The sequence below is a fragment of the Equus przewalskii genome, chromosome 20 (assembly GCF_037783145.1).
Source record: "Equus przewalskii isolate Varuska chromosome 20, EquPr2, whole genome shotgun sequence".
NCBI lineage: Eukaryota > Metazoa > Chordata > Mammalia > Perissodactyla > Equidae > Equus > Equus przewalskii.
Window position 1 is genome coordinate 32,608,491 of NC_091850.1, and position 27,395 is coordinate 32,635,885.

Sequence of the window (27,395 nt, forward strand, 5' to 3'; positions counted from 1 at the left end):
AACAGTTTCTCCTTCCTATAGCACTTTCATCTGTACCTCTCTGAAGACATCTTCGTGCTACCTTTTGGTGGGTACTATAGTTATGAGGTTATGGCAGCCCTTCCTCCTGGGCCATGAGCTTCTGGAGAGGAGGGAAAATATATCTATCTGGCTTCCTATTGAATATTCCATTGCACACAGTGGAGTGCCTACTATATATTAAACAAATGAATGAATGAATGAAAAATCTCCTTTGCAAAGCTATGAATTCTCCCAGTTAAAAAATTATGAAATGGCCTCTGTAGAAACAAGAGGCAGCTTAAAAAAAAGCATATAAAATATTACAGCTCTGAATATGCTAAAAACATTTTATTTACTCATAGTATCAGAATACTGGAAGGATTTTATTCTTATTTCCCTTTGGTCTGGCTCTTGCTATTTCTTTTTCTTTTTTAAATCAAGGTCCATAGACAATTGGTTTTGTGGGAGTGAAATAAAGGATGGAGATTTGTGATGGGCAAAAATAAAGAACTGTCCTTTTTTATCTAAAGCAATTACCATGAGGATAAACAGCTTTCTTCTTAATACTGCAATTCCATAAATAACACTAGAATTCTTGACATCCCAGCAGTAAGAAGTTTGCAGGGCAGTGCCAACGATATATACTGCTGGCTAGGAGAAACTATTGTTTACAAGCTAATCATCATATAACAAGTTGGCTTTTGTTAGCTATCTGAGAGGTTAAAATAGCAGATTGGGAAAGATAAAGTGTGTATCAACATGTACATTTTTAAAATCTCTGATTACAAACAATAGTTTGAGAGAATTGAAAAAAAACAAGTTAGAAAAAAACCAGTTTATTAAGTAATATCATATAAATAACTTGTTACAAAAATTGATTTGCAAAAGGCATATTTACTCTTTGTGAGAAATCACTTCTTAAATTGCATTCTTTTCGAATTTATACGTCTACGAAAACAAAGGAAAATAAAAGAAGCCATTTCAAGGAGTGTGTGTTTGCCATTTGACTACAACAAAAGGCCCGGCCACACTGAGCTAAAATGTAATTGTCTCAACCCCGTTCTTCTAATACAGAAAATTTTCTCATGTAAACTGTGAAGTTATGAAAATCTCCCTAACTACAAATGTGGATGAAAGCTGAGCAGTGACTGTTTCCATCAGGTGTTCTCGCTCCCAAAGACACGAGTGATACAGAACTGAATGCTCCAGGCCAGTAAATCTTCAAGGGTGGCATCAGTTTCAATTTATACTTGGGAGTGTTTTTAATTAAAAACAATCAATACCAAAAAGCTTTTATTTTCTGGGTTTAAAATCACAAATCACAGTAGGGGAACGCCAAATTGCCTTAGCTTGGTACTACTGAAGACATACATAGCATTTATTATAAGGCCTATTCTTATGCAGTGTACTTTCAAAGCAATGAGAATAATCACAAACAAAACAGTACAACGCTTTCGAAGTGTTCCTATGTGTCTTCTGAGCAGATCAGTGTTATGTCTGCCACACAACACTCCCCCTGAATGCCTAGTTATTCTATGCATCTGATTCCTTAATAAACACTAATAGATCATAGAAAACTAAAAGCTTATAGAAGGTGCCTCTAGACATATTTACATAAATAGCAGAGTCTTGTAAGAAAGACCAAGATCTCATTAGAGTGGAATGCTTTTTGCACAATGCTGGGTCCATGCCTCATTTGTCAAATTAACCCCATTTGAGGAGAAATTTGAGTTTGTGTCCATGGGTTCTTCAAAAAAAAATGGAATTAAGTAACTTGTAAAAGCTCTTTTGAAATTAATCTAATAAGCCAGTGGCTCTTCAGCTAAGTGCCTCGGTCCTGTCTGAAATACAGTGGATAATAGCTTTGTTTCCATCTGACCTCCTTTCGGCACTTTCATCTGCTGCCTCTGCTGGGCTAACGTTCCCCCCGAATTAAAAAATGAAAATGCATCATAAATAAGGTATTACAAAATGGGGAGGAGATTAAAGATTGTCTCAGCAATGCTTAAATTAAACTGACGATACAGAGACCATAAACTTCTGACTTTAAAAATGAGCTATTTCTTTATTAACTTTTAACAAGTGTGTGAGTCAATGTATTTCCTTTCTTGGAGGGTATTGCTTTGAACATTAAATATGGTCGGGGTCTGCTATTTTTTAGTAGAGAATTATCCCTTTAGAAAATTATTCCATAAAGATGCCAAAGACAGATTAAAAATGCTGCAACTGTAATAGTCACTGAACTTTTAAGGAGACCATACTGAAATTCTGTATTCTCTGGAAAACAGAGCTGCTTGTCAGACCTTAGGAAATAGTTCATCTTCCTGAAGATCCACACTCTAAGGCTTAATCTTTCCACTCTTATGATCTGATGAAGAAGGCTGGGTTGTATTGTTAACGTAAACACAGCAGCCTGTTTGGATTTTTAATCCCTGCTCACAATTCAAAAAGATTTCATCTAGATAAAAACATAAAAAATAAAATTAAACTAAAATGATCCTTTTCAGAGGATGCCTTTCCAAATAGTGGGGATCGTGACTTTTCAGAGCATTCTTCCAAAGAAATTACACCACTTAAACCTAGTAACTAGGATATAATAATTTATTTGGTGATTTTGTTCCTGAGGAAAATGAATTTAGCTGTACCTGGTTTAAATATTCAGTTTGTGCCCAAGAATCAGCTCTGTTGTTTCCTTTCAACTGCATACTATTTTTGTCCTCAAGTATGTAGAATTGAGGAAGGCCCAGTTCATAGTTTATACATTATTATCTCCAATGAAATAAACATTTCAAGGCAAAGCATTTGATGTAAGGTATTATTTAGCAAATCAGGACATCTAAAATTTACCTACTTAAAAATGAAAGTAAGGGCTAGACTGGTGGTGTACTGGTTAAGTTTGTGCGCTCCACTTCAGTGGCCTGGGGTTCGTAGGTTCGGATCCCGGACACAGACCTACACACCACTCATCAAGCCAAGCTATAGTGGTGTCCCACACACAAAGTAGAGGAAGATTAGCACAGATGTTAGCTCAGGGACAATCTTCCTCATCAAAAAAAAAAAAAAAAAGAAAGAAAGTAATGGAAACTTTCTAAAGTTAGTTTGGATCCATAAAATTTAGATGCTTCTAAGATAGAGATTCAACTTTAAGAACTTTTTGTACAACATTTTGGGACCTGAAAATGAACACTAAACCAAAAACATTTTTACCAAGTTAAAGTTGAATAACCAGGTTTTGTTCCATCTGAAAATGGAGTCAATTTGTATTCGAACCTCCCTTTTTCCATGTAAACCATAAAGCCAAGAAAGTTCTGTAAAAATCATATGTTTACTGTGCCCAGATCCCCTCTCTTATGGTTCTATGGAGCCATCTTTGCTTCTCTCCCATTTGATTTTTCTTTTATTTGGGGACAAATGTTTTCTAGGTCTTTCAGCAGAAAGTGGTCATGAAGTGAAGGGGCTTTAAATTTATGCACAATGGTTTAATGTCTTTAAAATTTCAGCATATTCTAGGGAACATCTTAATGGTTTGAAGAAACTCTCCCCTTTGAATGGAGGGAAAAAAAAATGTCAGAAAGGCCTCACAGTCCTTGAAGCAACCTACAAAAGCAATCTGCTTATGTTTAATAAATTGTAGCTTCTCAGTGATTACAGAAAATATTAAAATTTTATCTCTTTCCCCTTTCCTTCCATCTTTCTCATCACCAGCATCTAATATCAGGACAGAGACAATGTGAAAACTGAGCTGAAAACTAATTTTTTTCTCCAGTAATCATTCATGTTGACCTGAGTCCTGACCTGATACTTTGGTGGGAAGGAAGTGAAACCTGCCTAGAATGATGGAACTGTGGCTCTTATTGTATCCATGACATCAAAGAGTCTTCATTATAGGAAAATACTACCCCACCTTGATACTTACAGGACCCTCATGCTAAATATTCAGTTCCAGCCTCAAAGTCTCGAGTTTCTTAGAGATTCACTTGATCATCAGGTTTTGTGGTAGGAGATTAGACAGTTATTTCAGTATTTAGTCATATCATCTTGTTCTTGTATACCATATCATCGTCAGGGAGGGATAAAATATCCTGCCAATTACATCTCAAATATTCCACGACAGAACTACTTACTTTCAGTTCTGAGGAAAGAGTAAACTTTACCCTTAAACATTGGAAGTCGCTAGTGTCAACCCTCCGACGTTCAAGTTAACGCCAAAAGTTCAAAAGAAGACTTTTGATGATATGTTTCTTTTTACAGGACTTTCTTTCTTGATTCAATTTGTTACATGACATGATACATAAGGATAGAGAGCTCTTTAATTTTACAATAAGTCATGTAATTAAGGTGTTGTTCTATTGCTATAAATAACTAGTTCTTATTAAACTTTACTAAGCTATCTTTTTTCAGCACTTACCTGTGTCTATGATATACATTGATTCATTACAGTGAAGCCCTCTTGTAGTATTTTGTTTGCATTCCTCTGTGTGTGTATATATGTCCGTGTGTGTATGAAGAACTAACAAAAGAAAACCCTGAAAGCAAGAAATAGCCCAAGCATGGCATACTTGTTAGTATACAGGGAAGTCTATTAGAAAATAGGAAACCATTCAGGAAGCACAAGGATAATATGATTGTAAAAATTTTTCACTCTACTTGGGTAACCCAAAATACTACATTTCTCTTATTTTAAAGGTGCCGTCTTTCTTCCTGGGTAATATGCCTACTTAAAACGGAACCAAACAACAATGTGTTTCCAAAAAGAAAATATGTGCTGATATGACATTATCCCCCAATGGAAATTACGCTAAGATTATCTGTAGAAAATTAACATTAATTGAAAATAAATCCCTAAGACTAATAATTGAAGTCAGCATATTCTTAAGTACATATTATATATATACAGCGCCTGTTTTTTTCCTAAAGGTTTCAAAACAAGGATGTTTTCATTACAGTACTTTGGAAATTTCTGATGACTGCACGATGTAGGATTCTAATGATAAAAGTCATTAGAACAGCCGTATGAAATAAATGATTTGAACCTGCCAAAAGGATTAGTTCAGTTCAGTTGGGTCTTCTGGATAATAACTGTGATGCTAATTGCATAATTAGAGAAATAATAGATTGGATGGATTGTACATTACTTTTCTGTCATAGTTTGAGACCATTACTTTATCATTAGCTCAAAGACAAGGCTGGCAGGGTTGCCATGGAAACTAAGTTAAAAACAATCAAAAAATATTAATGCTTTTGAAAGTCAACTATCATTTTAATTACAATCTTAAACACTCTTGTTGAAGGGAATCTGAGTTTTTCCCTTTGTAAGCATCTTCCAAATATGTTATATGTAGGTTTTCACCATGATCTCAATGTTCATCTATATCTATCACATTATATAAATAGATAGATGTTTCTGGACGTGAAGGACAGGGTATCAGGTTCAAGTGTGGCTGGCTCTTACCTCCCCATTAAACTCCAAGAGCAGGATTCGAGTTTTATTTAATCTACCTTTACTAATGCAACTTAACTGTGTAAGAAGTATCTTAAGAATATGAATTATTGTACTTCACACTGCTACATTCAAGTATATTAGAATAATACTGAGGACAACTACAGACAAGGAGTTAAAATTTATCTCAGAAAAGTTCCTTCAAGAACTGTTAAACAATTAGACTTATTTGTAATTAGCCTACTGATGGTTGAAACAATTTCAAGTAATCTGTGGTATATTTGGTGGCCCAAAGTTTAAAGTATGTTAAATATTTATTTTGTTAACATTGTTAGCTATTTTCCCTTTTCCTTTATATGGTGGGAGGGCAAACTTCTGCATGTCTACTATATAACAAATTAGAAGTTAGTGGCAAAGAATGAGGTCTTACTAAGTTTTTTGTTTTTTGGTGGTTGTTTTTGAATGCTACCATTTAATTTGCTTTTATTCCTAAAGAGGAATGAGAATCTTAAAACATTGGTGGATCTGATGTTTTGAATAGCCAATGGTGTCAGAAAAAGTTCTTGAAGAACACACAGGATGCGTAGATGTTTTAAATTCTTTGTGATGGAAACACACACTCATATATAGTTCATTATCTCCTTGTGGGCTGATGCACCAGGAACGACTGTGAAGTTGTTCCTCATTTCTCTTACTAAAACTCTATCTTTAATCATTAAAGCACAATCCCTCATCCCATTAGCATGTGAAGTGTACAGGCGGAGCAGTCAGCCGACCTGAGTCAACGGAGTGTAGTAAAAAGACCAGGCCAGTTGAATTGAGCATGTTCGGAACTTGCCCTAAGAGAACAAGGGAAAATGTTACTCTCTGTCCTCTCCTCCAGCTTGGGGCCTGTTGGGCTGACTGACATGGTTAACTGATGCACTAAAAAATAAACATTTGCCTCTTGGAAGCTCATAAAAGTGTACTAGAAAAAAGTCTCTAACATTAGATCCCCACGGACTGCAGCCATTGACTTTTGGAACTGGTAGAACAGAGAACCCTCCACGGAGTAGTGGATAAATAGAAAGAAATAGCCACTTCGCATGTTTCAGTGTCGTATTGGAAAATGAAAAAAGGCAACATATTAGGAGTCTTTGTCACTGTCCACCCCTCCGTACATATCTGCGAGCTTTTTGAAGCGAGGGCCCCAGTCACTAAGGTAATCATAGTCTTGGTCTCCATCTGTGGTCACTGACTCCAGCGAGCTCAGGGAATCGGCCACCGAGCCGGTGCCCTCGTAGGCATAGGTGGCCAAGGAGTCGTAGGGCGGGGCAGTGGGGTCCGTGTCATTCTCCTTTAACCTTTGGTTGATGAAATCTCGGACGTCGGTGTTATCACGAGCGGCTGGAGTCCGTCGGGGTAGAAAAAGGGCTTCGGGCACAATGTCCCTGCGTAATTTGCTGTCCTCTATGGCTTCGGGATTCCTCAGGGTGCCGATATCAAAGGCCTGAGTGTCCTCCTCTCCACCACCTTCGTCGTTGTAACTGACAATGTTGTCTCTGATGTCCTCTTTGGAAATGATCAAAGGTTCTTTTTTCCGCTGCCGCCTCAGAGCTGCAAACAACACCACTGTCACTGGAGGCAGAAACAAAACAGAAAAGGGAAGGAAAAGTTAATTTGCCGCCCAATTAGTGCCAGGAAAGAACACTGTGCTCCAATGCGAAGTTTTAAAAGTTTTCTAGGAAAGTGCAGACTCAACTTTTCTTTCTTGAAGCATCTACTCGCCTCTGTGCATGATCAAACTAGGAACCAAAGAAATGGAGTAAATATTTGAAAGAGGGTTACAATTTAAGTGGAGGATAAAACACCGTCATATTTTGTCAGTAGTTCCTTTTTGCTTTGAAATGGCAAACTAGTTTTAAGGTAAAGAAAAAAATAAAATAATAATGAAAGAAAGCTCAACCACAGTGAGAGTATTGTGTTGAGTGCAAATTATGCTAAACACCTAAAATGCTCTGAAGCCGCTTATAAGCACAAGGCTGGCACCTTCTAGATGTGTTGAAGGGTTTGCATAACTCCACATCTAAAATAACTTTTGCACTATGCCTTCCTTTTTTTTTTCTGAGAAAAGTGTAAAATTAGTTTAAAACCTAAAGTCGAGATGTGAATATTTGCATACCTTTCCCACATATAAGGACATGTTAGTACAGATGATACGTGGAGAGACCCAGATACAATTCAGAAAAGCCCTTTGGGACTTCAAGACCAGCCCGTTTGAAGGGGGCAGGTTATCATACACATGCCAGATTATTTCTGTTTGAGCTAAACAAAATAAACACATTTAAGTGGGGACCCAAAACTTCCAAAGGTTTATATTCTATAAATTTGTTGCCCAGAGTGTTCATCCTTTTGGTTTTTCCTCTCAACTCAAATTAGACACAAAGCAAGAATTGTGTTTCAATAGCTCCTGGTGTTTCTTCACAGCTGGCCGGGGAGAACACAGCTGGCTACCTGTAGAGAGACACGTCTACAAATGGACATATGGGTGGGAAAATAAAACAGCAACAGCTTAGAGAGAAAACAGTTATCCAGGGCAGAAGATGTATTGTCAAACGGGGTTTGTCCAGGGGAGTTTATTACAGGGAGTACCAATAATGTTTTTTTATTCTTTCATCCATACATGGTCCCGTTTTCATGAACCATGAAAATAGAATTATTGCAATAAAAATTCCAGAATAATGGCTTTTGGTGGGTGTGTATATCTACCTATATAATAAAGGATATATGTTCACCCGTATGTCTATATGTTAAAGTTTCAGATGTTAATAGTATTAATAAGAATTGGTTGTCTATTTAGAGAGTTCTATATGTCAAGCACTGTGTGAAGTACTTTACATACTGAATCTCATTTAATTACCATGATACCCCTACGAAGTATATACCATCATTAGACCCCCATTTTATGGAGAGGAAATTGAGGCTTAGAAATGTCACAGGTACAAGCAATTGAATTCCAGCTCAGTCAGACTAGAAAGCCCACAGTCTTAACCACCACGCTGTGAAGCATGTTGGGATTATAGACTATTTCTAAAGGAAATACACTTTTTTCCTTTTCAAGTGTGTGGCTGTGTAATTGCACACATTCTCATTTGCTGCCAGAGAGTATCCTGATGCCACATTTGTCCCATTCATTCAGGGTATTTATTTATCGGTTCGTTCAGTAAATATCTAGGTAGTGCCTACTCTGTGCCAGGTACAGTTCTAGGCACTATCAATAAAACTGATCGCGAGTGCTGCCCTAAGAAGGTGGGCAGGAGGGGTGGTGGGGGTGGATGGAGACAGAAAATAAACGATGTGTCTAATAAACAAGGAAATTGTTGGAAGATGATAAGTGCAATGTAAACAAGAAAACTTAGAGCAGAGAAAGGAGCATGAGAGTGCTGCTGTGTACATCTGAGGGGCAATATATTTTTTTGGGGGAAAGATTGCATCATTGAGGAAGTGACATTTGAGCAAGGACATGAGGAGTTATCCAAGGAGCTGTCTGGTGAAGGGGACAGAGCTAGAAGAAAGGTCCTGGAGTAGGGGTGCGCCTGGAGTGTTTGAGAAACAGCCTGGAGACCCTGTGGCTGGACCAGAGGGATCTGGGGAGAGCAGAGCAGCAGGGTAGGGCCACGTCATGTAGGGGCAGGGCATGCTTCTGCAGGCCTTCGCTTTACCCTGGGGTCTGGGTGGGTGTGAAATTCCAAGGCTTCAGGCAGAGGGATGCTCATAATCTACCTTTAGTGCTGGTTTCCACTGTGACCAATGACATGGATTTGCAGAACAGGAGGGTTGTAAATCAGGATAGCATTTGGGATTAGAGAATAGAACCAAGCTAACTGTCTCTCAAAGAATTAAACTCTGAGGTACCACAGGTTCATTTGGTCATTTAAGGCAAGATAGCAGGCATTTATCACTTCCTAATTCTTCCCCAGCTTAAGTTACCTGTATCTTTTATTTTAGTCCTACGCACGCCTGACAGTGCAGTTGTCTGAGAGAGAAAGGGCACATTCAGTAATTCAAAGACATTGATTCACTGCCGAATTCTCATACAGCTACAACTGTCCGTATCTTTTCTTATTAGCCCAAAGCACAACTGAACAGGATTCCCTGACTATTTAACTGCCTAGAAGAGAGATCTTTCTCAAAGCTAACTTTTATAAATGGAAGACGTGAGTTCCAAGTACGTAGAACAAAAACATTCTGAGAAACTAATATGCTTTCTTCCCAGTAACTGAGCCATTCCCTTTTCTCTACCCTCTTGGGGCCAGAAGACAGCAGTGAGATTTTCGTTGGGGTTGGGGGTGGGGGGGAGTTGGACCAATCTGTGCTCAAATCTCATCATAAAGCTAGAAGGTAGCAAGGCATTTGAGGTCAACAGATCTAGGTTCACTTAAACGATGTGCCCTGTCTGTTTCCTTCTCTTGCGAAAGAGAAGCAATAACAGTGCCCAGTGTTGTTGTCAGGATTGAGTTAATAAATGTGAAAGTTTTGTAAATTCTAAGGCACCATCGAGACACAAAATGTAGTAGTTATTTATATTTTATTTTTGCAAATAAAACACCAGAGGCCACATGATCCACTTTCCTGACTGCTGATTTCTTCCCATATCCACGTGGCTTTCCTTCTCTTACTAGCTCTCAGGTTTGCTTCCACATTCTTCAGTTGCCTTATTTTCAGTTCAGGCTCTCTTTCAGCCTGGAAGTTACCCTGCTTTCTATAAGCTCACAAAGAAAGTAGAGTGCAGTGTGGAAGCACCAAGGCTCAGGGAGAGAAGACCTGGGTTTGGAACTTAGTTCTACCACCTGTTAGCTGTGTGTCTTGGCTACATGACTTCACATCTTGGAAGCCATAGTTAAGACGCAGATAAATATATACCAGATGGTTCTGAGGATTAAATGAGAAAAACATTTGTAAAGCATCTTGCCCAGTGTCTACCCCATGATGTGAGCCTAGTAAAGGTTACATCCAATTTTTCTCCTTTTTTATGAGGTACAGAATTCCAAAGAGACTCCACAAGATGTGGGAAGCACTGAGGCACGTTAGGAGCAATGAGACAGCGAATTCACTGGAGGAAGGAGACGAAACGGGAGGATAAAGGGAGCTAGTTAGAAGGAAAAACTTGGGGGAAGAGAAAATGAGTAGATGATGAGGGAAAGGAAGAGTCATCTCTGTGAGATAAGAGTCAGCTCTCCTTCCACAGCCCACGAGAGTCCATGGAATTCTACCAGAGAACAGCCTGCCAATCCAGCCCTTCTAAAAATAACCTTTTTTTAAATAAAAAAGAATATTCATATCTTTCTTCTCCAAAACAATTTTTTTACAGACTCACACCATTAGAGACACTAATTTTTTTCTTTGCATAGTCAGTTTTTATTTATCCTCATATCTTAAAATACTTTGCCCAAATCTTAGTTGACAAAGAGAATCACAGTTCTGTGGTGGAGTTTCAAGGCTTCTGTTATAATTAGCAAAGTTGATATGGAATGTCAAGTTCCTGAGCAGGGATCCCTAGGCGTTCTTCTCTTGGAGAAATGTAAGTCTTCCTTACTCTTCTCAAAGTCACGATATTGTCATTTTTTTTAAAGAGTTTTTTCCTGACTGTGTAATCTAGGTTAACTCTAACTTCTTCCTTTTTTTCCCTCTTGTGTAGGCAAGCTTTAAAAGTCTTACTTTTATCTTTGGAAGGACTGCATTAGCTAACATTTGATTTCTTAGTTCACAACATCAAGAGTATGTTGAGCATTTTGAGCTCAACCTGTGTGCCTAGTTAGTTGGTTGGAGGTAAAAATTTCATTTGAATCATTGTTAGACCTTGATTTTTGCTTTTATTACATTCATTTCTTTTAGGTCCCAGATTTATTTCCTTAGTCACAGAAGTTATTTATTATTGAGATGCTGAGAAATAATAGACATTGTGGATGTGGCAGTCAGAGAGCAATGCTAGGAAAGTAGTTATTCAAATGGGTAGATCAAAATAAGTTTGCTGGGTTAAAGAAAATTTCATCATCCTGTATGAGAGAAAAAAAGTCATCACATTCTTCTTCCCACTTTCCCATTGATTTTAAACTTTACCTTTGTAGAAAGGGCCGTCATCCGACTTTCACTCTTTAAAATTTAACAATGTTTGCCAGGTTAAAATATTAAACAACAAATGAAATGAAAAGGGCATGTTTATATTGCCCTCAAATCCCCCCCGATTCATTCCCAGTCTGAGGGACAAGAGATTCATTTGGTGGAATGATTCCCTGGATAGGTAAAGACATGGGCAAGCTTCGCATCTGTTCATTCTCCAAAGCCATTTTCAAGCAAAAACCAGTTCATGGTTGCACAACACAGAATCTCAGCGTGTAACTCTACTCACCTAGATCGGGCTGTATGCCTTAATGGGGGAGGCGGATAAATCTAGAGAGCCACAGTAACAGTGAGTGCCCCTCAGCATGGGGAGATAGGATGCAGGGAGAAGCAGTTTACCTAGTAGGGTCACGATGCACAGTAGGATGGCAATCAGAGCCCCCGTGCTCAGTCCCGTGGGGTGGACGAGGGCCTCCGCATGGCAGGACTGCATGTTCCCGTGGTGGTCGCATGCACAGACCCGGACAGTCACTGTCCCAGTGCTGCTTTGGACTGGGTAGTCGTTGTCTGAAATGACCACAGGCAGGAGATAGGTGCTCATCTCGTGTCTATTATAGCCATTTTTCCGAGTTAGGATTCCCGCTGTGTTGTCTGAAACGAGAAAGCAAAGTGGTGAATGTATGTGGATACATTCATGAACTGGATCAATCGTGGTAGGAATAGATAGGTAGAGATACAGATATAAATATCCAGACGGAGAGGGTAACTTGGGCTCATTTACCTTTGTTGTCTTGAATGGTAAAGTTTGAGCCACTGGCTGCTTCGGGGGCCAAAGAGAATGAGAACTGGTGCCCGCTGTAAGGGTCATCCTTGTCAACAGCTCGTAGGGTCTGAATCAACTAAAATCAAAACCATAAAGTGTTTCTTACAGTTTTGCAGTAAATTGCTTGACTAAATGATTTCTAATCGCAATTTTAAAATGACAACCTCTAGAAAATTTATATGGAATCCACACCACGTAAACAATTGATGGAATGGAAGTGGAGCAAGGGGTGCTCCTTTCTTGTGGGGCTGTCCTGTGCACTGTGGGATGTTTAGCAGCAAGCCAAGCATCCTCCCACTAGATACCAGTAACACCCTCCTTGTGACAATCAGCAATGTCCCCAGCCATTGCCAAATGTCCCCTGGGAGGCAACATCACCCTAATTGAGAAACACTGCCCTAGAGTGGTACAAAGCTATAAAATATCACAATGATCTATGACAACATTGCAAGTGAAGAAAATGGGGGCATTCTTTGGACAGCCTGTTTAGAAATGCAATCTTGGCATATTCATAAGCCATCAACTTGCAAAAAAACTGAAGAGAAAATTTGTATGTGAAACACGTAACTTGAGCTTCCCACTTTAACATGTATTTTAACAGTGCACTTCTGTTTTGACAAACCGTAACATAATTTTTATATCCTTGGCAGAAAAGACCTATTTCAGGTGGGAACAAATGTGTAAAACAGTAAAACATTCATGAATTTGTATTACTTGTACAGATGGGCAGTGTAAGTAAGTGCAACTATGAATTATAGGCAGTAGTAAAATATGGTATAGATATACTTTCCGGTATATATGGTAATTAAAGTTATCTGCTCACCAATAAAGATTTTTCCAATAAAGTTGTGACTAATCTATTCTAATGAAAACTTAAGACTGATTTGGAATCAGCATGAGTCTTTGAGGCTGATGAACTTCCAGTTCTTAAAAACTGTTTGTTCTCTTATGCAAGTTATACATCCATCCTGGTTCTTATTTATAGTATTAATTTTGTGATCATCCACCTCATAGATAATTCAAAACTAGCCCTCAGCTCTATATATCATCTGAATTATTAGAAGACCTAAATTAATCTGATGAAATTAGTTTACTTTCTTATGAAACTCACTTGATCTGCTTTTGCTTTCTCACAGACAAAAGTTTCATAGAATTCAGCAAATTCTGGGGCGTTGTCATTGACATCCAGAACTTTAATATATAGAGGTACTCGGCTGCTTTGCTTTGGATTATCTGCAACATGCCAAAAAGAAAGGAATAGGCATTTATATGTTCATCACCAATGCCCTTTAGACAATAATCACACACACCTTCTTTCTCATTCATACACAGATTCCCCGAATCTGCTGTGAGTTCCGCAGGGCATTATGTACCAACGTCGTCACAAAAAAGTAGAATTAGATCATGCGATACTTCTGGAGTTGGATACACCCAATGGAAATAGCTAGGAGACAAAGCTACTTGTGTTGATACAGTGCAGCTGCATAATAAACCCAAGAGTCACACAAAATAAAGAAAAGCTGTCTAGGAAAGGCATTTTAGAGGCAGATTTTAAAGGAAGCCAAGGAAGGAGGTAGATGGGAAAAATTTGGACACAAGGAAGAAGGGGAGGAAATGAAGGAGACCAAATGGTTGTTACTGGTCTTAGTTTTCTAGCCTGAGTGCTGAACAAGAGCTGGATACTGTGCTAAGCACTTTGCTATATTATCTGATTTCATCCTTAGAAACTTCTGAGGTAGATACAGTTGTTGCCCCCATTGTATAGATCAGGAAACTGAGGCACATATAAATTGGGTCATCTGTCCATGTTCATAGAGATAGTAAGAAGCAAGTAAGTAAGAGATAGTAAGAACCTATATTCAAACTTGAGTCTGTCTGACTCCAAAGCCCAGGCAGTTCACCCAGAAGAATGATGGAGCAGCATCAAGGTTTGAAGACCTGAGATAACTGAAGTATTTTGGTGGCCTTCTGTGGGAATCTCCTGGATTGTGTGGAAGACAGGTTCCTGGCCTAAGAATCAGGAATTGGAATCTCTCATCTCAGCTCTCTTCACTCACATGTCTATTCATTTGTTCACTTGATCAATATTTAGTGAGACTCTAATACCTAATACATGCCAGTTACTATTTGGGGTGCTGGGACATATGGGAAACATAACAAAGATCCTGCTTCCTGGCACTAGACAAACTGTAAACACATAAATATATAATGTGTCAGATGGTAAATGCGAGGGAGAAATTAAACAGGAAAAAGGGATTGGAGAGAGATGGAGGTGCTACTGTGAATGGGATGACCGGGGATGGCTTCTCTGATGAGATGTCACTTGTTCAGAGACATGAATGGAGAGAAAGATTAAGCCATATGAATATTTCTGGCTCTCCAGATAGAGGAAACAGCAAGTGCAAAGGCCCTGGGGTAGGAGAGAGCTGGTTTTGTACAAGCTCTTGGCTTCTGTTATATCAAAGGTAGTTAAGAAATTTGGACAATAAGATTCTTAAGCTCTCTTGCATCTACAATTTTGCTCACATTATTTTTTCAAAGTCAGAGCTGCTGAAGTTTTAAAAGGTCTTTATCATTAGTACTTTCAAATATATCACAGAAACATTAAATCTTAAGAACAGAAATTTTTACACACAAAGCTTAAAATACACATGAAATGACTACTTCAGCAAAATTATTTCATGACGTAATAAAAATGGCCCTATTCAGTGGGCAATAATTCTGTAATTTTAAAGCTTTAAGTATGCTCTGCACTGGTATCCACATAGATTCTGAAAAGCAAATTCCTACCTAGAAAATTTATAATGAGGGGTTCTTATCACTATCAAAACACAGCGTTTCATTTTGCCCGTATTGGTTATTTATCATTCTACTCAATGTCCTTCAGCCACTTCAAATCTCATGAGTTATGTTGACAAAGAATACTACTGTAATGTACCATTTGATATGGAGTGTTTCACACTAGATCCCCAACTGAGTAAAAATATCTAAACTTTTAAAATCAAAAACTAAAACTAAAAAATGAGCTATAATTTAGGTGCCTTTTTTTAAACATTTAAATGTTATTTTACAGATCCTTTTTCTTTTATGTACTTAGGTCTACACATTGTGTTTACATTACACAGTTTTCACTGTGTATAATCATTTTATTTGAAGCATTCTTTTGGCACTGTTTTTCTTCGCCTTAAATTTTGTGGGGACTGCCATAAAATTCATTCTAAACATTTTATGGATTACTTGGTGGTTTGTATTGCTCACTTTGGTGCATGGAAGAGTTAAAATGTATCTCTCTTAATTCTGTAATGATTTTGAAATAGAAATTCTATAGAAAGTGAGAGGATGAATATCCAAAATATTTTAAAGGATGCCTTCATTTTTGAATATACTCGATTCCCCTCCCCCCAATTCTAACGGGAGCCCATTTTTTTCAGCTGATTCTGTAACGTTCTGATTTATAAGCTTTTTGGAATCAAATCCAACATGTACCAATTTAATTTCATTGGAGAGATGCATTCCCATTTTGTTGTTTCCAAACTGAGGAACTCCCACAGTTGCCTCTGCATTTGTGAATAAACCAACACATGTCTAGAAGAAACATTACCGCGAATCGTTACAGGGCTCTTTCCCTCAACATATATCGAGCACGATCATCAATACACGGTGACGAACTTCAGCCGTGCCTCCCCAGCCCTTGCTGGGACACTGTCACTCGGGGGCAACAGTGGTATGAGGTTGTACTTACTGATCTCTGTTGCTATCACCGTGATGTTGTGCCATAGCAATGTTTCGCGGTCAAGAAGTTTCGACGTAAAAATTGAACCATTTCCAGAATCAATGTTGAAGATCCTGTCCATATCTGTGTGTCGATCGACAGAATACCTGAAAATGCAGACTGGAATTTTAAAAGGTTTTCTTGGTATTTGCTGTTCTCACATCCTAAAACCATTCCAGGAATATCTGTTCCATGAACTTTTTTCTACCTGTCGCACATATTTGAATATCCCTAACATTAAGCAAAATATTCTGAGAAATCAGTTCTTTACAATTGAGATCTTAATAGTAAACCCATTAGACAAGTTGCATGATTTTGAGTAATTTGGACCAAGTTTGTGTAGTAATTGCTGTAATTTAACTCAAGCTTTTAGAATCTCAGAACTTTAATGTGTGTGTACATAGGAGGATTATTGGCTATTTTTCTATTATCCATTTTGTTTTTAAAATTGTTATGTTGAAAGAAGCAGAAGATGGCTAGAGTGGCTGAGGTTAGTGAGGCAGAAGTGGGGGTAGGACATGAGCTTGGGGACACAGCCACAGTCTGGACGGTAGAAGGGCAGGCTGGCTGTGGGAAGGAGGTGGGATTTATTCTAAGCACAATGTGAATCTACCAATGGGTTTTAAGCAAGGGACTGTCACAAGCCAAATCATGTTTAACAAAGATCACTGGTTGAATTGAGGAGAAGGGTTGGATGGTGCTGACACAAACTGATAGAAGAGGAGTGAAGAACAGGATTTGGGGAAGATCATAAGTTTCAGTTTTATGTTGAGGCTGAGAAAAGTCCCGGAAGAGATATCTAGTGTGAAGGTCAAGGCAAAGAGCCGGACTAACAACCTAGATTCCCTATTCAACTGTCTAGGAAGAGCATGTTCAGCGAAGGGAGAAAAACGCTAAGGACAGAATCAATTAAAGGATGAACAAGACAGTAGAAACGCGCAGGGACTAGGACAAATGCCCAGAACAGAGTAGGAACTTAATAAATATTTAAGGAGAGTTTAGAAAATTCAAAGAAAACCAAGCGTGCCACCTTAGAAACCAAAGAAGGAGTCTTCAATACTAAAATTAATGGAAGACTAGTAGATTTTGAGAAATGTTGTCTTCTTTATACATTTATTACTAGTTTTTGGAAAAGCTACATAAAGGGCTAAGTATGTGTACACTCTGTTGTATGGGGGGAGCATTAAAGAGAACATTCAGAAGAAAGTTGATATGTTAAGGCCATTGGGAACAAAAAATTGTCCATTTCAGCTTGATTCTCAAAATTTATATCATGGTTGGAGATTTAAAAACGTCAGCTCAGTAGAAATACAATTGAAGTAAATGACTTAACTAGTCATACACATGTGGAATTATTATGAATGCTCTAAGAAAAATCAACCCGTTACTAAGTTGCAATAGTGTATCATGTCCGAGATTATATTTCAATTAATAATTTTGTTTTAAAATGTAACTAGTGAATTATAATAAACAGTATATCTTATCTTAATAAAATCTATCTTTTTATCTAGCAGGAGATCTGTATAAAATAGATATTCCATTATTATAGGCCATTTAAGCCTGATTTTAAAGAGAATTAATGAAGTTCACAATGGATATCTATCTATCCTTCTATCTGTAAAGTTGAGTTAGAATTTTAGTTTCAATTTATATAAACCTAATGTTTTACTATCAAAATGATTGAAACAGATGAAACAACTAATGTTTTTGCCATTTATGCATCAAAATTTATTAAGAATTTAGCCCTAAGAGTTTTCATTACAGAAAAAACCATTTTTTTTTTGGCATCTGTATGAGATGATGAATGTTAACTAAACTTATTATGCTAATAATTTCACAATATATGCAGGTGAAGTCATTATGCTGTACACCTTAAACTTATACAGGGATACAAGTCAATTATTAAAAAAAAAGAATTTTAGTCAACAGCACTGAACTTACTTGATTACCTTTCTTCATTTTTAATTTGAGAAAGATAAATAATTATAGCATATAAGTAATTACCCAAAGGAAATCTCAATATCCATAGACTTTGTAAGAAATGTAATAATTATCTACAAATATATTTTTCCCTCATGAAAAATGTCAACATTAAGACACGCTACTTACTGCCTTTACAAGCTGTTACAATTATATACAGCGTTCATCTTTTCTTGTTCTTTGTCCCTTTTTTCCATGCTATAGTTTTAAGTTTTACATGTCATCATATTTTCCCATCAAGCCTCGAAATAAAGGGTATGGAGTGAGGAATTTTTAGTTGAAGGTAACTTTCAATTTTAGAGAGAAAATAACTATTTAGGAAATACCAAAATTGTATATATTTTTTTCTTTAATTGGGAGGTTTAAAAATTAATAGAGTACCTAAAATGTCAACATTCTTTAGGACGAATGCTTGCACACAAAAGCTTATTTATTGTTTTTCTTTCCAAAGTATTTCAATTTATATCCAGGATATTTGCCATCCAGTCTCATTAACTGCAATCATATCTGATAAGGAACAAGGTAATCAATCCCACCATGATTGTGGCAGATCGTTCTGCTAGGTAGCTCGCTCTTTGTTTTTTTCTAGAACTTTACTGTATTCTTTGACTCAACAATTTGTCTTCTAATGTATCCTCAAGTCAGGAAGATTTGTGGGTTAGGAAAGGAAGTGTGTTTGCATGTAAATTTTTCATAATATGTATTCACAGTGATATTTTATAAGACTCTTTCATGGAAATCAAAGGTTATTTGTGATAACGTAATAATGATTGGAACAAAATTATTTTATGTGATTAAAGAGTTAAAGACTTGTGCCTGCGTCATGATATATCAATGTTTGGGGGAAGAATTCTCTAGTATTAATTGTGCATCTCACATATTGTCTAGCACCTAGTTGTTTATTATTTATGTCTTGAATAACCAAAAACTGTGTTTGGATGTACTTTTCTAACATAAAAATCAATTTTATCCTATGAAAGAAATTACCAGAACATGCATTTATATACCAATGTATCTATGTGTACTACTTTTCTTTAATCTATATCTATAGCTCAAATCTGTATGTACCAAGGCAGGGCTAGAAGAAAAAACTTCAAAGTTAGATGACAGCAAACCCAGCCTGACAAACTAACTACTTTCTTTCATTAAAACATAAAAGAGCACAGTGCGTAAAAATCTGTTCAGTATAAAAAGAAAAATAGATATAAAAATGCCACCTAAATTCTCAGAAGACATTATCTCTTTCGATCACAACCATGTTGAGGGGCTGGCCCTGTGGCCTAGTGGTTAAGTTCCGTGGACTCTGCTTGGACAGCCTGTGTCACGGACCTACACCACTCGGCAGCCGTGCTATGGTGGCAACCCACATACAAAATAGAGGAAGATTGGCAACAGACGTTAGCTCATGGCTAATCTTCCTCAGCAAACAACAACAACAAAAACATGTTCACTTATCAAAGAGGTAACCAGAGCTCATATTTGTAAACTTCCAGCATTAATACTTTTAAATTGGTCTTGACATTGACTTGCTAAGATATTTTTCTTACACAGTTGGATAACAAACTCCAAGTGCTAGAATAGTTGTGAAAGTACTTAAAATTATTTGTGTTATACAAGCAAAGGCCATCATTCATTTCCCTTATTAATATTCTATGTATATGGGGGAACACTTGACCTGTGGAGCTCACATGTGTCTACTGTGGGTTGACTATAGTCCAATTCAGGATGTCTACAGATAGTCCAGTAGAATGATAACACAACAGAGACTATTTTCCCAATGATTTAAAATTATTCTCTGAAAGTAAGCCAGGCATTTTTGTATTTCAGATGTGGGACTTGCCATATGGTTTCATTTGAACAAGAGGCTCAGTGGCTGAAAAGTTAGAAAGTGACCCCCTTAGAGCCGCAGACTCTTTTATCTGAAACAACAGTCTTCACCCAGCAGCCAGCGTGATCCTTTTAAAGAGTAGTTTTGGATTAGATAATGCTTCTACTCAAAGCTCTCCAGTGGCTTCTTACCTCAATCAGAATAAAACCCCATCTTGACTAGGGCCTACAAACTCCAGTGGAACCTGCCACACTCACCACCTATCAGAGCCCCCCTCTGTTGCCTCTACCTTACCACTCTCCACCTCGCTCACTCTCTTCTAGCTATATAGGCCTCCTTGTCACTCTTTTTTATTTTTGAGGAAGATTAGCCCTGAGCTAACATCTGCTGCCAATCCTCCTCTCTTTTTCTTTTTTGCTGAGGAAGACTGGCCAAGGAGCTAACATCTGTGCCCATCTTCCTCTACTTTATATGTGGGATGCCTACTACAGCATGGCTTGCCAAGCAGTGCCATGTCTGCACCTGGGATCCAAACTGGCGAACCCCGGGCCACTGAAGTGGAATGTGTACACTTAACCGTTGTGCTGCCGGGCCAGCCCCTCCTTGTTACTTCTTTTATATGCCACACAAGTGCTGGTATCAGACCTTACCCTCGCTTTTCCCTCTTCTTGGAATGTTCTTCCCCCAGCTATCAGCATGGTTCATCCCTTCATTTCATTCAAATGTTTACTCAGATGATTTCCCGCCAAAGCCAAGCCAGACCACGCTATCTAAAATAGTACCCCAGAGACACTTTATTTCCATACTCTGTCTTATTTTACTGCTTACAATTTATTTTCATCTGACATATTACATATTTATTGCTTGCCTATTTCTATCCACCCCAATTAGAATGTAAGTTCCACGAGACCAGGACTTGGTATTGTGTTCTGTTGACTCCCTAATGCCTAGAACGTGATTGGCACAGAGCAAAGACCCTGATCGGAATATATTGTGGACTCACTGGCAAGAATTCCTCTAGCTTCTCAGTCTGCTTACTTTCTTTCTGGGGAGTAATTTACACAATGATATTCTGGTTTAGCCCTCTTCTCATCTAGTCAACAAAGCTACTGGCTAAAAGCTGGAGGTTAGTTTCCTCCAGTGTCTTTGTGATAAGATTCTAGAATACTGAAGGATCAGTGGTCTCAAAGAGCAATGAGGCTTCCTTGCAACATGATTTACAACTAAGGTGGAAGGAAAGTGCAGGTAAAATAGAGCTTACTTATATAGGTTAAATTTAGATTCAGCTCTATTAATTTTCCCAAGATTTCACAGACATGTATCATGAAATGGTTCTTGTTTTTATTCATGTCTGTGAAAGAAAAAAAATTATGCATCCAAATGGAGCATAATTCTGTCTCTAAGTGTTGCATGATGGGTTCTTCCACATTTGAAAACAGACTCTCAAGCCCAGTGCCTTGTTTGTTAAAAATCACAATGCTTTCTCCATGCCACTCTTTGACAAATATAAGACCTTAAAAGAAAAAAAATCTCAGGCCATTCAGCTGCGTTACCTTATCTGACGTCTAAGTAAGCAGTAAACTCCTTATAGCTCATTTTATGTTTTGTCTCCTCCAATTTTGTGTTTTTTAGGTTTATGCTGCTGCTAAAATAATATTTACGTTGAGCAAGGAGAGTGAAGGTGCTATTTGGAGCAGTTTTTCGCGAAGACACAATTGTCTAATTAGAGAAAAAGGATCCATCTTTTCGAACTTGCAGGCATATATTTGAATATAAATCGATTGACACTTATGAAAGAGACATGTCACAGAAGTATGCTTACTTGACAGGATTCCTGGCAGCATCTGGATCTTGCGCTGAGACCGAGCCTATCGTCGTGTTTATCTGAGCATCTTCTCTTATTTGTAGGATGTAGGCCAGTTTGCTGAAGATGGGGGGCTCATCGACATCTTCCACCATGATTCTAACTGTGGCGGAATCTTTGAATGGACCCAGGTAGAGAAAGCGGGGTTCAACGTGAGGGTTGGAGGCTTCCACTTTGAGGGTGTACACTTTCTTCTTTTCAAAGTCCAAGAGCTTGGGAGGTGGGGAGAAGGGACATATTTATAGCAGCCAAGACACGAATCATTTTTAGTGCAAATCACTGAAAAATGAATGCGATCATATGTCCTAGACACATCTCTACACAGTGTGATATTGGGTAATGGCATGGGAGTTCAGAGGCCACACAATCCTGCTGAAAGTGTGGGCTGAAACAGTGTCCGCTGTTGCCTTAAAAGTGGGTGTAGGGGTTCAAGGTATAATGGGCAGGAAAGGGGACCTGGAAGCAGGAGTCTGTTAAACCCTCTTTTAAAAAAAATCCTTATACTTGACTAGAGGAAACCATGTTAGGGGCAAGTTGGCAAATATGCAGTAGATTATTCTGTGTCAGATGTCACATTTGACTTTAATTAAACACCTAATGAGTGTTTCAGATTTGCCAATATCAGGGCCCCACACTGGACCATTAAACTCATTAAACCCAAATACCCGTCATGGGGATGGGAATCTAGACTTTTTTTTTTTTTTTTTTTTGCTGAGGAAGATTTGCCTGAGCTAACATCTGTGCCAATCTTCCTCTATTTTGCATGTGGGTCACCGCCAAAGCATGGCAACCAACAAGTAGTGTAGGTCCGTGCCCAGAAACTGAACCCAGGCCACCCAAGTGGAGCACTCTGAACTTAACCATTAGGCCATGGGGCCAGCCCTGGGAATCTATACTTTTAAACACTTCCCCTAGCAAGTCTAATGTGCAGCTAGAATTGAGAAGCATGGGTTTGCATCATGATTCCCTCATCCTCATTCAGATGAAATAGATTAAAAATGTTTTTTTTGGTATGAAGTGATAAAATATTCCAAGTGATGGCCTGATAAGGGCATTGGGCTAATTACTTGCCAAAGAAAGTAACGATCATTGTTGTCAGAGGTCTTTAGGGAAAGCATCTCTGTTTCTGGAGACGGAGTGAACCCAAATGCTTATTGCTGACTTTCAGTTTTAGATGCTAATATGACAAGGCTCACTAGAAACACAATTAATCAAGATGTTAGTGAATGTGATTTAGTCGGCTAGGCAAAATTTCAGTTTGAATCTGATAAGGCACCAAGAAAATTAAAGAGGTTAATGCACACTAATAGGCTTCCTAATTATGTTATAGGATAAAACATTGGTCTGAGTGTCACTTAAACATGTTTTATTATGTTTGCAGATATTAAGACATGTAATCCGAAGCTTAAGAGGAAAAAATTTTCTTGCTCTTTATGTCCACCTCTGCTTATATTTACCAGCAGATAGAAGAGTGTGGCAAAGGAGAGAGAAGATATGACACCATACATGATAAAAGTGAAATCATTAAAAAAGTAACCAAGGTTAATATTACTTTTCACTTTGAAGCACATAGTTTATTGGTTTTACATTTTTGCCACACTTTTGCATACTGCTCCAGGGTGCTGGAGAATTTTGGGGGGTAAATAGTGAGTAAGTACATAGGGGAAAAATAGGAATTCAGTATATAAAAAATTTATTGTGTTCTGAAAAGTAACTAAAAAGCTTGCAGGAAATTTGTGTCACTTAGTTTATTTTTGTGGTCTTTCTATCTCCTCTCTCTCTAATTCAGGTCATCTTTATCACTGCTGTATTGCTATTTTCCTTCAAAGCATGAGTCAGAATTTGTAGTTATATGCGTTTGTTTATTGACTTCCTTGTCTCTTTTCTCCCCACATTGGAAGTTCCCTGAGAGCAGAGATCTTGGTGTTGAACGCACTGTTTTACAGCCAGCATCTAACACAGCGTCTGGCACTGTTTTTTAATTTATTGTTCATTTATGTTATTTACTTATGTACTTTTTTGTATATCAGTTGTTCGTATTATTTATTTACTTAGGAGGTTCTCAATGAAAGTTTATTGAAAGTATGGAATTGATGAATGCATCAGATTATTGAGGACCCCTAAAAGGCAACCAAAGAAATCTGAATGTAATTATACTTGGCGTTTAAAAGAAATAATTAGTAAAATAAGAATCTAGAGGAATGTTCATGTGAGATGTAACTGCCCCCAGATACTTGGGGACCAGAGAAAAGTAAATGCATCCATTTGTATGATATTAATAAATGGCATTACCTTTTTGACAGTTATAATCCCTTCCTGGGTTTCCTGGTCGGTGATGACATCAAACATGTCCAGCCCCTCTCCCTCTGTGATGCTGTACTCAATTGCAGCGTTTTCTCCCACGTCGGCGTCGCTGGCTTTGATCCTGCCAATTGGTGTACCCGGTGGAGAAGATTCAGGGGTTTTAAACTGGTAGGTACCTGTTAATCACCAGACAGAGATAAGTCAGACACAGGCTAAGTATATGCCATCATAATAAAAACAAAACCTATTTTCTAACAGTTCTTTCAGACATTACCACAGATGCCAGCAGATTTGTGCTTTCTTCAAAGTAATTAATGGCACCCTATTCTGCTTACATCTTGACTTTCATTACTGTTAAGAATATTTCTTCTATTTCATGACCTGTCTCTTTGCAAATGGAGAACACTTTTCTTGTCCTGGAAATAGGCTTCCAAGTTTATAGTGTGACTGAGAGACCGAACTGTTAGAGGAGGGCGCAGATTTCCAAGCCCCCTCCTAACGTAATCTAGCCGAAAGAACAGAAAATGAGTGTAACCTGAACTGTGACTTCATGCCAATGGCTAGATTTTCTTTAAAAGAGTTCTTTCTGTCATTGCTAATGATAACTGAAGGTGAAAATGAATTACAGCAATTTGGAGAAAGTATCTAAGCAGACATTCTTTCACTGGTACGTGGAGCTGGTCTGGTTGCAGTGAGGAATATAGATAAATACATTGAGAAAGAAAGCTCTTAATTTTTTTTCTGACTGATTTTTCTTTAGAATTTTGTTACAGTATTTTTCTATGTATAGATGTCTTTCATTCTTGCATTTATATTACTAATTGAAAACCTATATTTCATACATAGATACTTTTCTTATGTGCCTGTGTCACAAAATTAGCTTAAGGAAACTACATGTGAGTTTCAACTTAGATCTGCCAGGCCAGCATGGACTTAGGACCAAAAGATAAAATAATAAACACAAAACTTATTCTACTCTCATCCATTACATTTTGCCAACCACTCATGCAAATTGTTTTGGAAAAAATTCAGACTACAACACCACTAAAATATAGTTGTTCAATAATCCTAACCCACTAAATATTGGGCTCATCCTTGGTAAAATGATAAAAGAGGCCAAGTTTTTCTCTAGAGGTAGTCTCCCCTCTCTTGCCTTGATATGTTATTCAGTAAAGATCACAGGCTATCCGCGGAGAGGGCAGTGAGGTATGGTCCCCCTTCTATCAGGGTGCGAGTGAATTCAATGTCATCCCCATATTGAAAAGGACGTTTTTGGGCAAAGTCTTGGTGGTGGTCCTGATCTTTTCATTTCATGCTTCTGTGGGGGAAATTTTTGGGGTTCAAAAACCCTTTCTTCTACCCTTTAAATCAGAAATTAGTTAGCTGTTCTGTTAATGTTTTGCATTTAGCTAACTGTGATTAAATATTTGAAAAAAGTAAAGAAAATAAAACTCTTTCCTATTGACCCATGTGTATCTCCATTATGAAAGAAGCCCATAGTAGCTGACCAGCTTTAGAAAAAGGCCATGACTGAGTAAGTGGGTTTTCTATTTAATGATGGGCAGTTATTCTCTCCTGGAAGACAGAATTGAGTATTCTTAGGATCATGGTCAGAAAAGAATTTTGTTCCTGGAAGAAAAATTACATTAAAACCGGTAGCCTCTTGAGGTGCTCTGTGAAATGGTCTAGGGTGCAGCTCAATACAAAATGGGCCTTTAAGAACGTTGTTTTTCCTTCTTCTTCCTTCCTATCCAATCATGAGAGTTAATGATTTTAGAGATATCTTTTGGTATCTCAATTAACTGTAATGTAGAAAACTATTTATGATTACAAATGGATTAAGTACGTGGTTATTTCCACAGTTGTATTTTTAGAAACATTAAAATGATAAATCCTCCCCTTACAAAGCTTCGTGAGGATTTAAAAGCGATTACATGCTTGATTAAATTCACAAAACTAAAGTCAAATTGTTCCTAACAAATAGCAGCATGCCTGATACGTATGTTCTGCACAAGCAAATTTATGTCTGGGGTAGTATTTTTAATAAGGAAAAATAAAACAATGATGTTGTCCTTATAACAACAGTCATATCAGACATTGCTCAGCTAATTACCAATACAGGAACATAAATGTTCACATCTACTGAGCATAAGCATTGTCAACTCATTTTTAATAAAGTGCTGGTTATTATAAGTGCACTAATTTTGACGATAATGGAAAATAAATGTTGTTCTTAAAGTTAGGGTTTTACGAAAGCACACTGCAGAAACCATTCAATCAAATGTTCCTACTCTGGGGAAACCGGGGAGGATTGTCGTTGACGTCAGTCAGAGTGATGTTCACTGTGGTGGTCCCAGACAATCCCCCCATCTGGCCGCCCATGTCCTTGGCTTGAATCACCACTTGGTACTGCTCCCTGTTTTCTCGATCCATGTTGAGCAAAGCTGTCTTGATGATACCTATGGATATGAAATTCAGAATGCAAAGCGGGGCATTAAAAATACTTTATGGAATCATTTATTTATGCAAACATAGATTGTCACCCACAGTATGCAATGTCATTTTTATGTACAGCCTTTATACTGAAGGAAATTACAACCATGGTGGGGAGATAGAAACATTGAAAAAAACACCTATAATACAAGGAGAATGAGAATAAGTACAAGTCAAATCCTGCGATAGTACAGACTGTAAGTAGTATAAATATTACGTGTTTTAAGATGACACAGCAAAATATAACTTGGCATGTGGTACAATGCTAAACTACTTTAGCTGCTTGATAAAAGACATTTAGGTATATTATGAGGAAATTGTGAAGAAAGCCATATGCTTGAACTGACTCTTGAGTTTCACTTTACTGAATTGGCTAATTGCTCAGCAAATATACCAACCATAACGAATGTTCTGAGGATTTTTAAACCACAAAACTATGATCTTAAGAAAACACAGCATCAGTTCTCTCGTAATTGTCGTCTTATATGATCCTAGAGAATTTAAGTTTTCCTAAAGCTGATGTGAACATTAGTTGAACTGGTCCAGCAGTGACCAACGCTCTTAGCTTAAATTTATCTCTATTGTTAGGTAGTTATAAAAGAATCAGTTGACAGAACTTCTAAAAGTTTGCCTAATCTCTATGTAGGGTTTATGCTTAAATTAAAAACATGCCTTCAAAAATCACTGGAGAAGGCTTTAGAACCTTCTCTGGTAGCACATTCAGTGCTTAACAACTAATGAAGCTGAATCTTTTTTTAAATTTTTAACAAGAAGACCTCAGACAACAGGTCA

At 37.7% G+C, this 27,395-nt stretch overlaps 1 protein-coding gene across 4 annotated transcripts in view; it reads right to left on the reverse strand.

Annotated features, from left to right (window-relative positions):
- Positions 1-820: 820 nt before the first annotated feature.
- Positions 821-27,395, reverse strand: part of CDH6 (cadherin 6) — a 125,860-nt gene continuing 99,285 nt past the window's right edge. For all 4 annotated transcript variants that reach the window (XM_008536894.2, XM_070587150.1, XM_070587149.1 and 1 more), the window contains exons 5-12: positions 26,402-26,569; positions 24,099-24,286; positions 21,765-22,018; positions 16,105-16,241; positions 13,474-13,595; positions 12,321-12,438; positions 11,939-12,190; positions 821-7,057 (exon numbers count right to left, since the gene is read on the reverse strand). In XM_008536894.2, the coding sequence (XP_008535116.1) occupies positions 6,567-7,057; positions 11,939-12,190; positions 12,321-12,438; positions 13,474-13,595; positions 16,105-16,241; positions 21,765-22,018; positions 24,099-24,286; positions 26,402-26,569 (1,730 nt within the window). In that variant the 3' untranslated portion in view covers positions 821-6,566. The remainder of the gene's footprint in view (positions 7,058-11,938; positions 12,191-12,320; positions 12,439-13,473; positions 13,596-16,104; positions 16,242-21,764; positions 22,019-24,098; positions 24,287-26,401; positions 26,570-27,395) is intronic.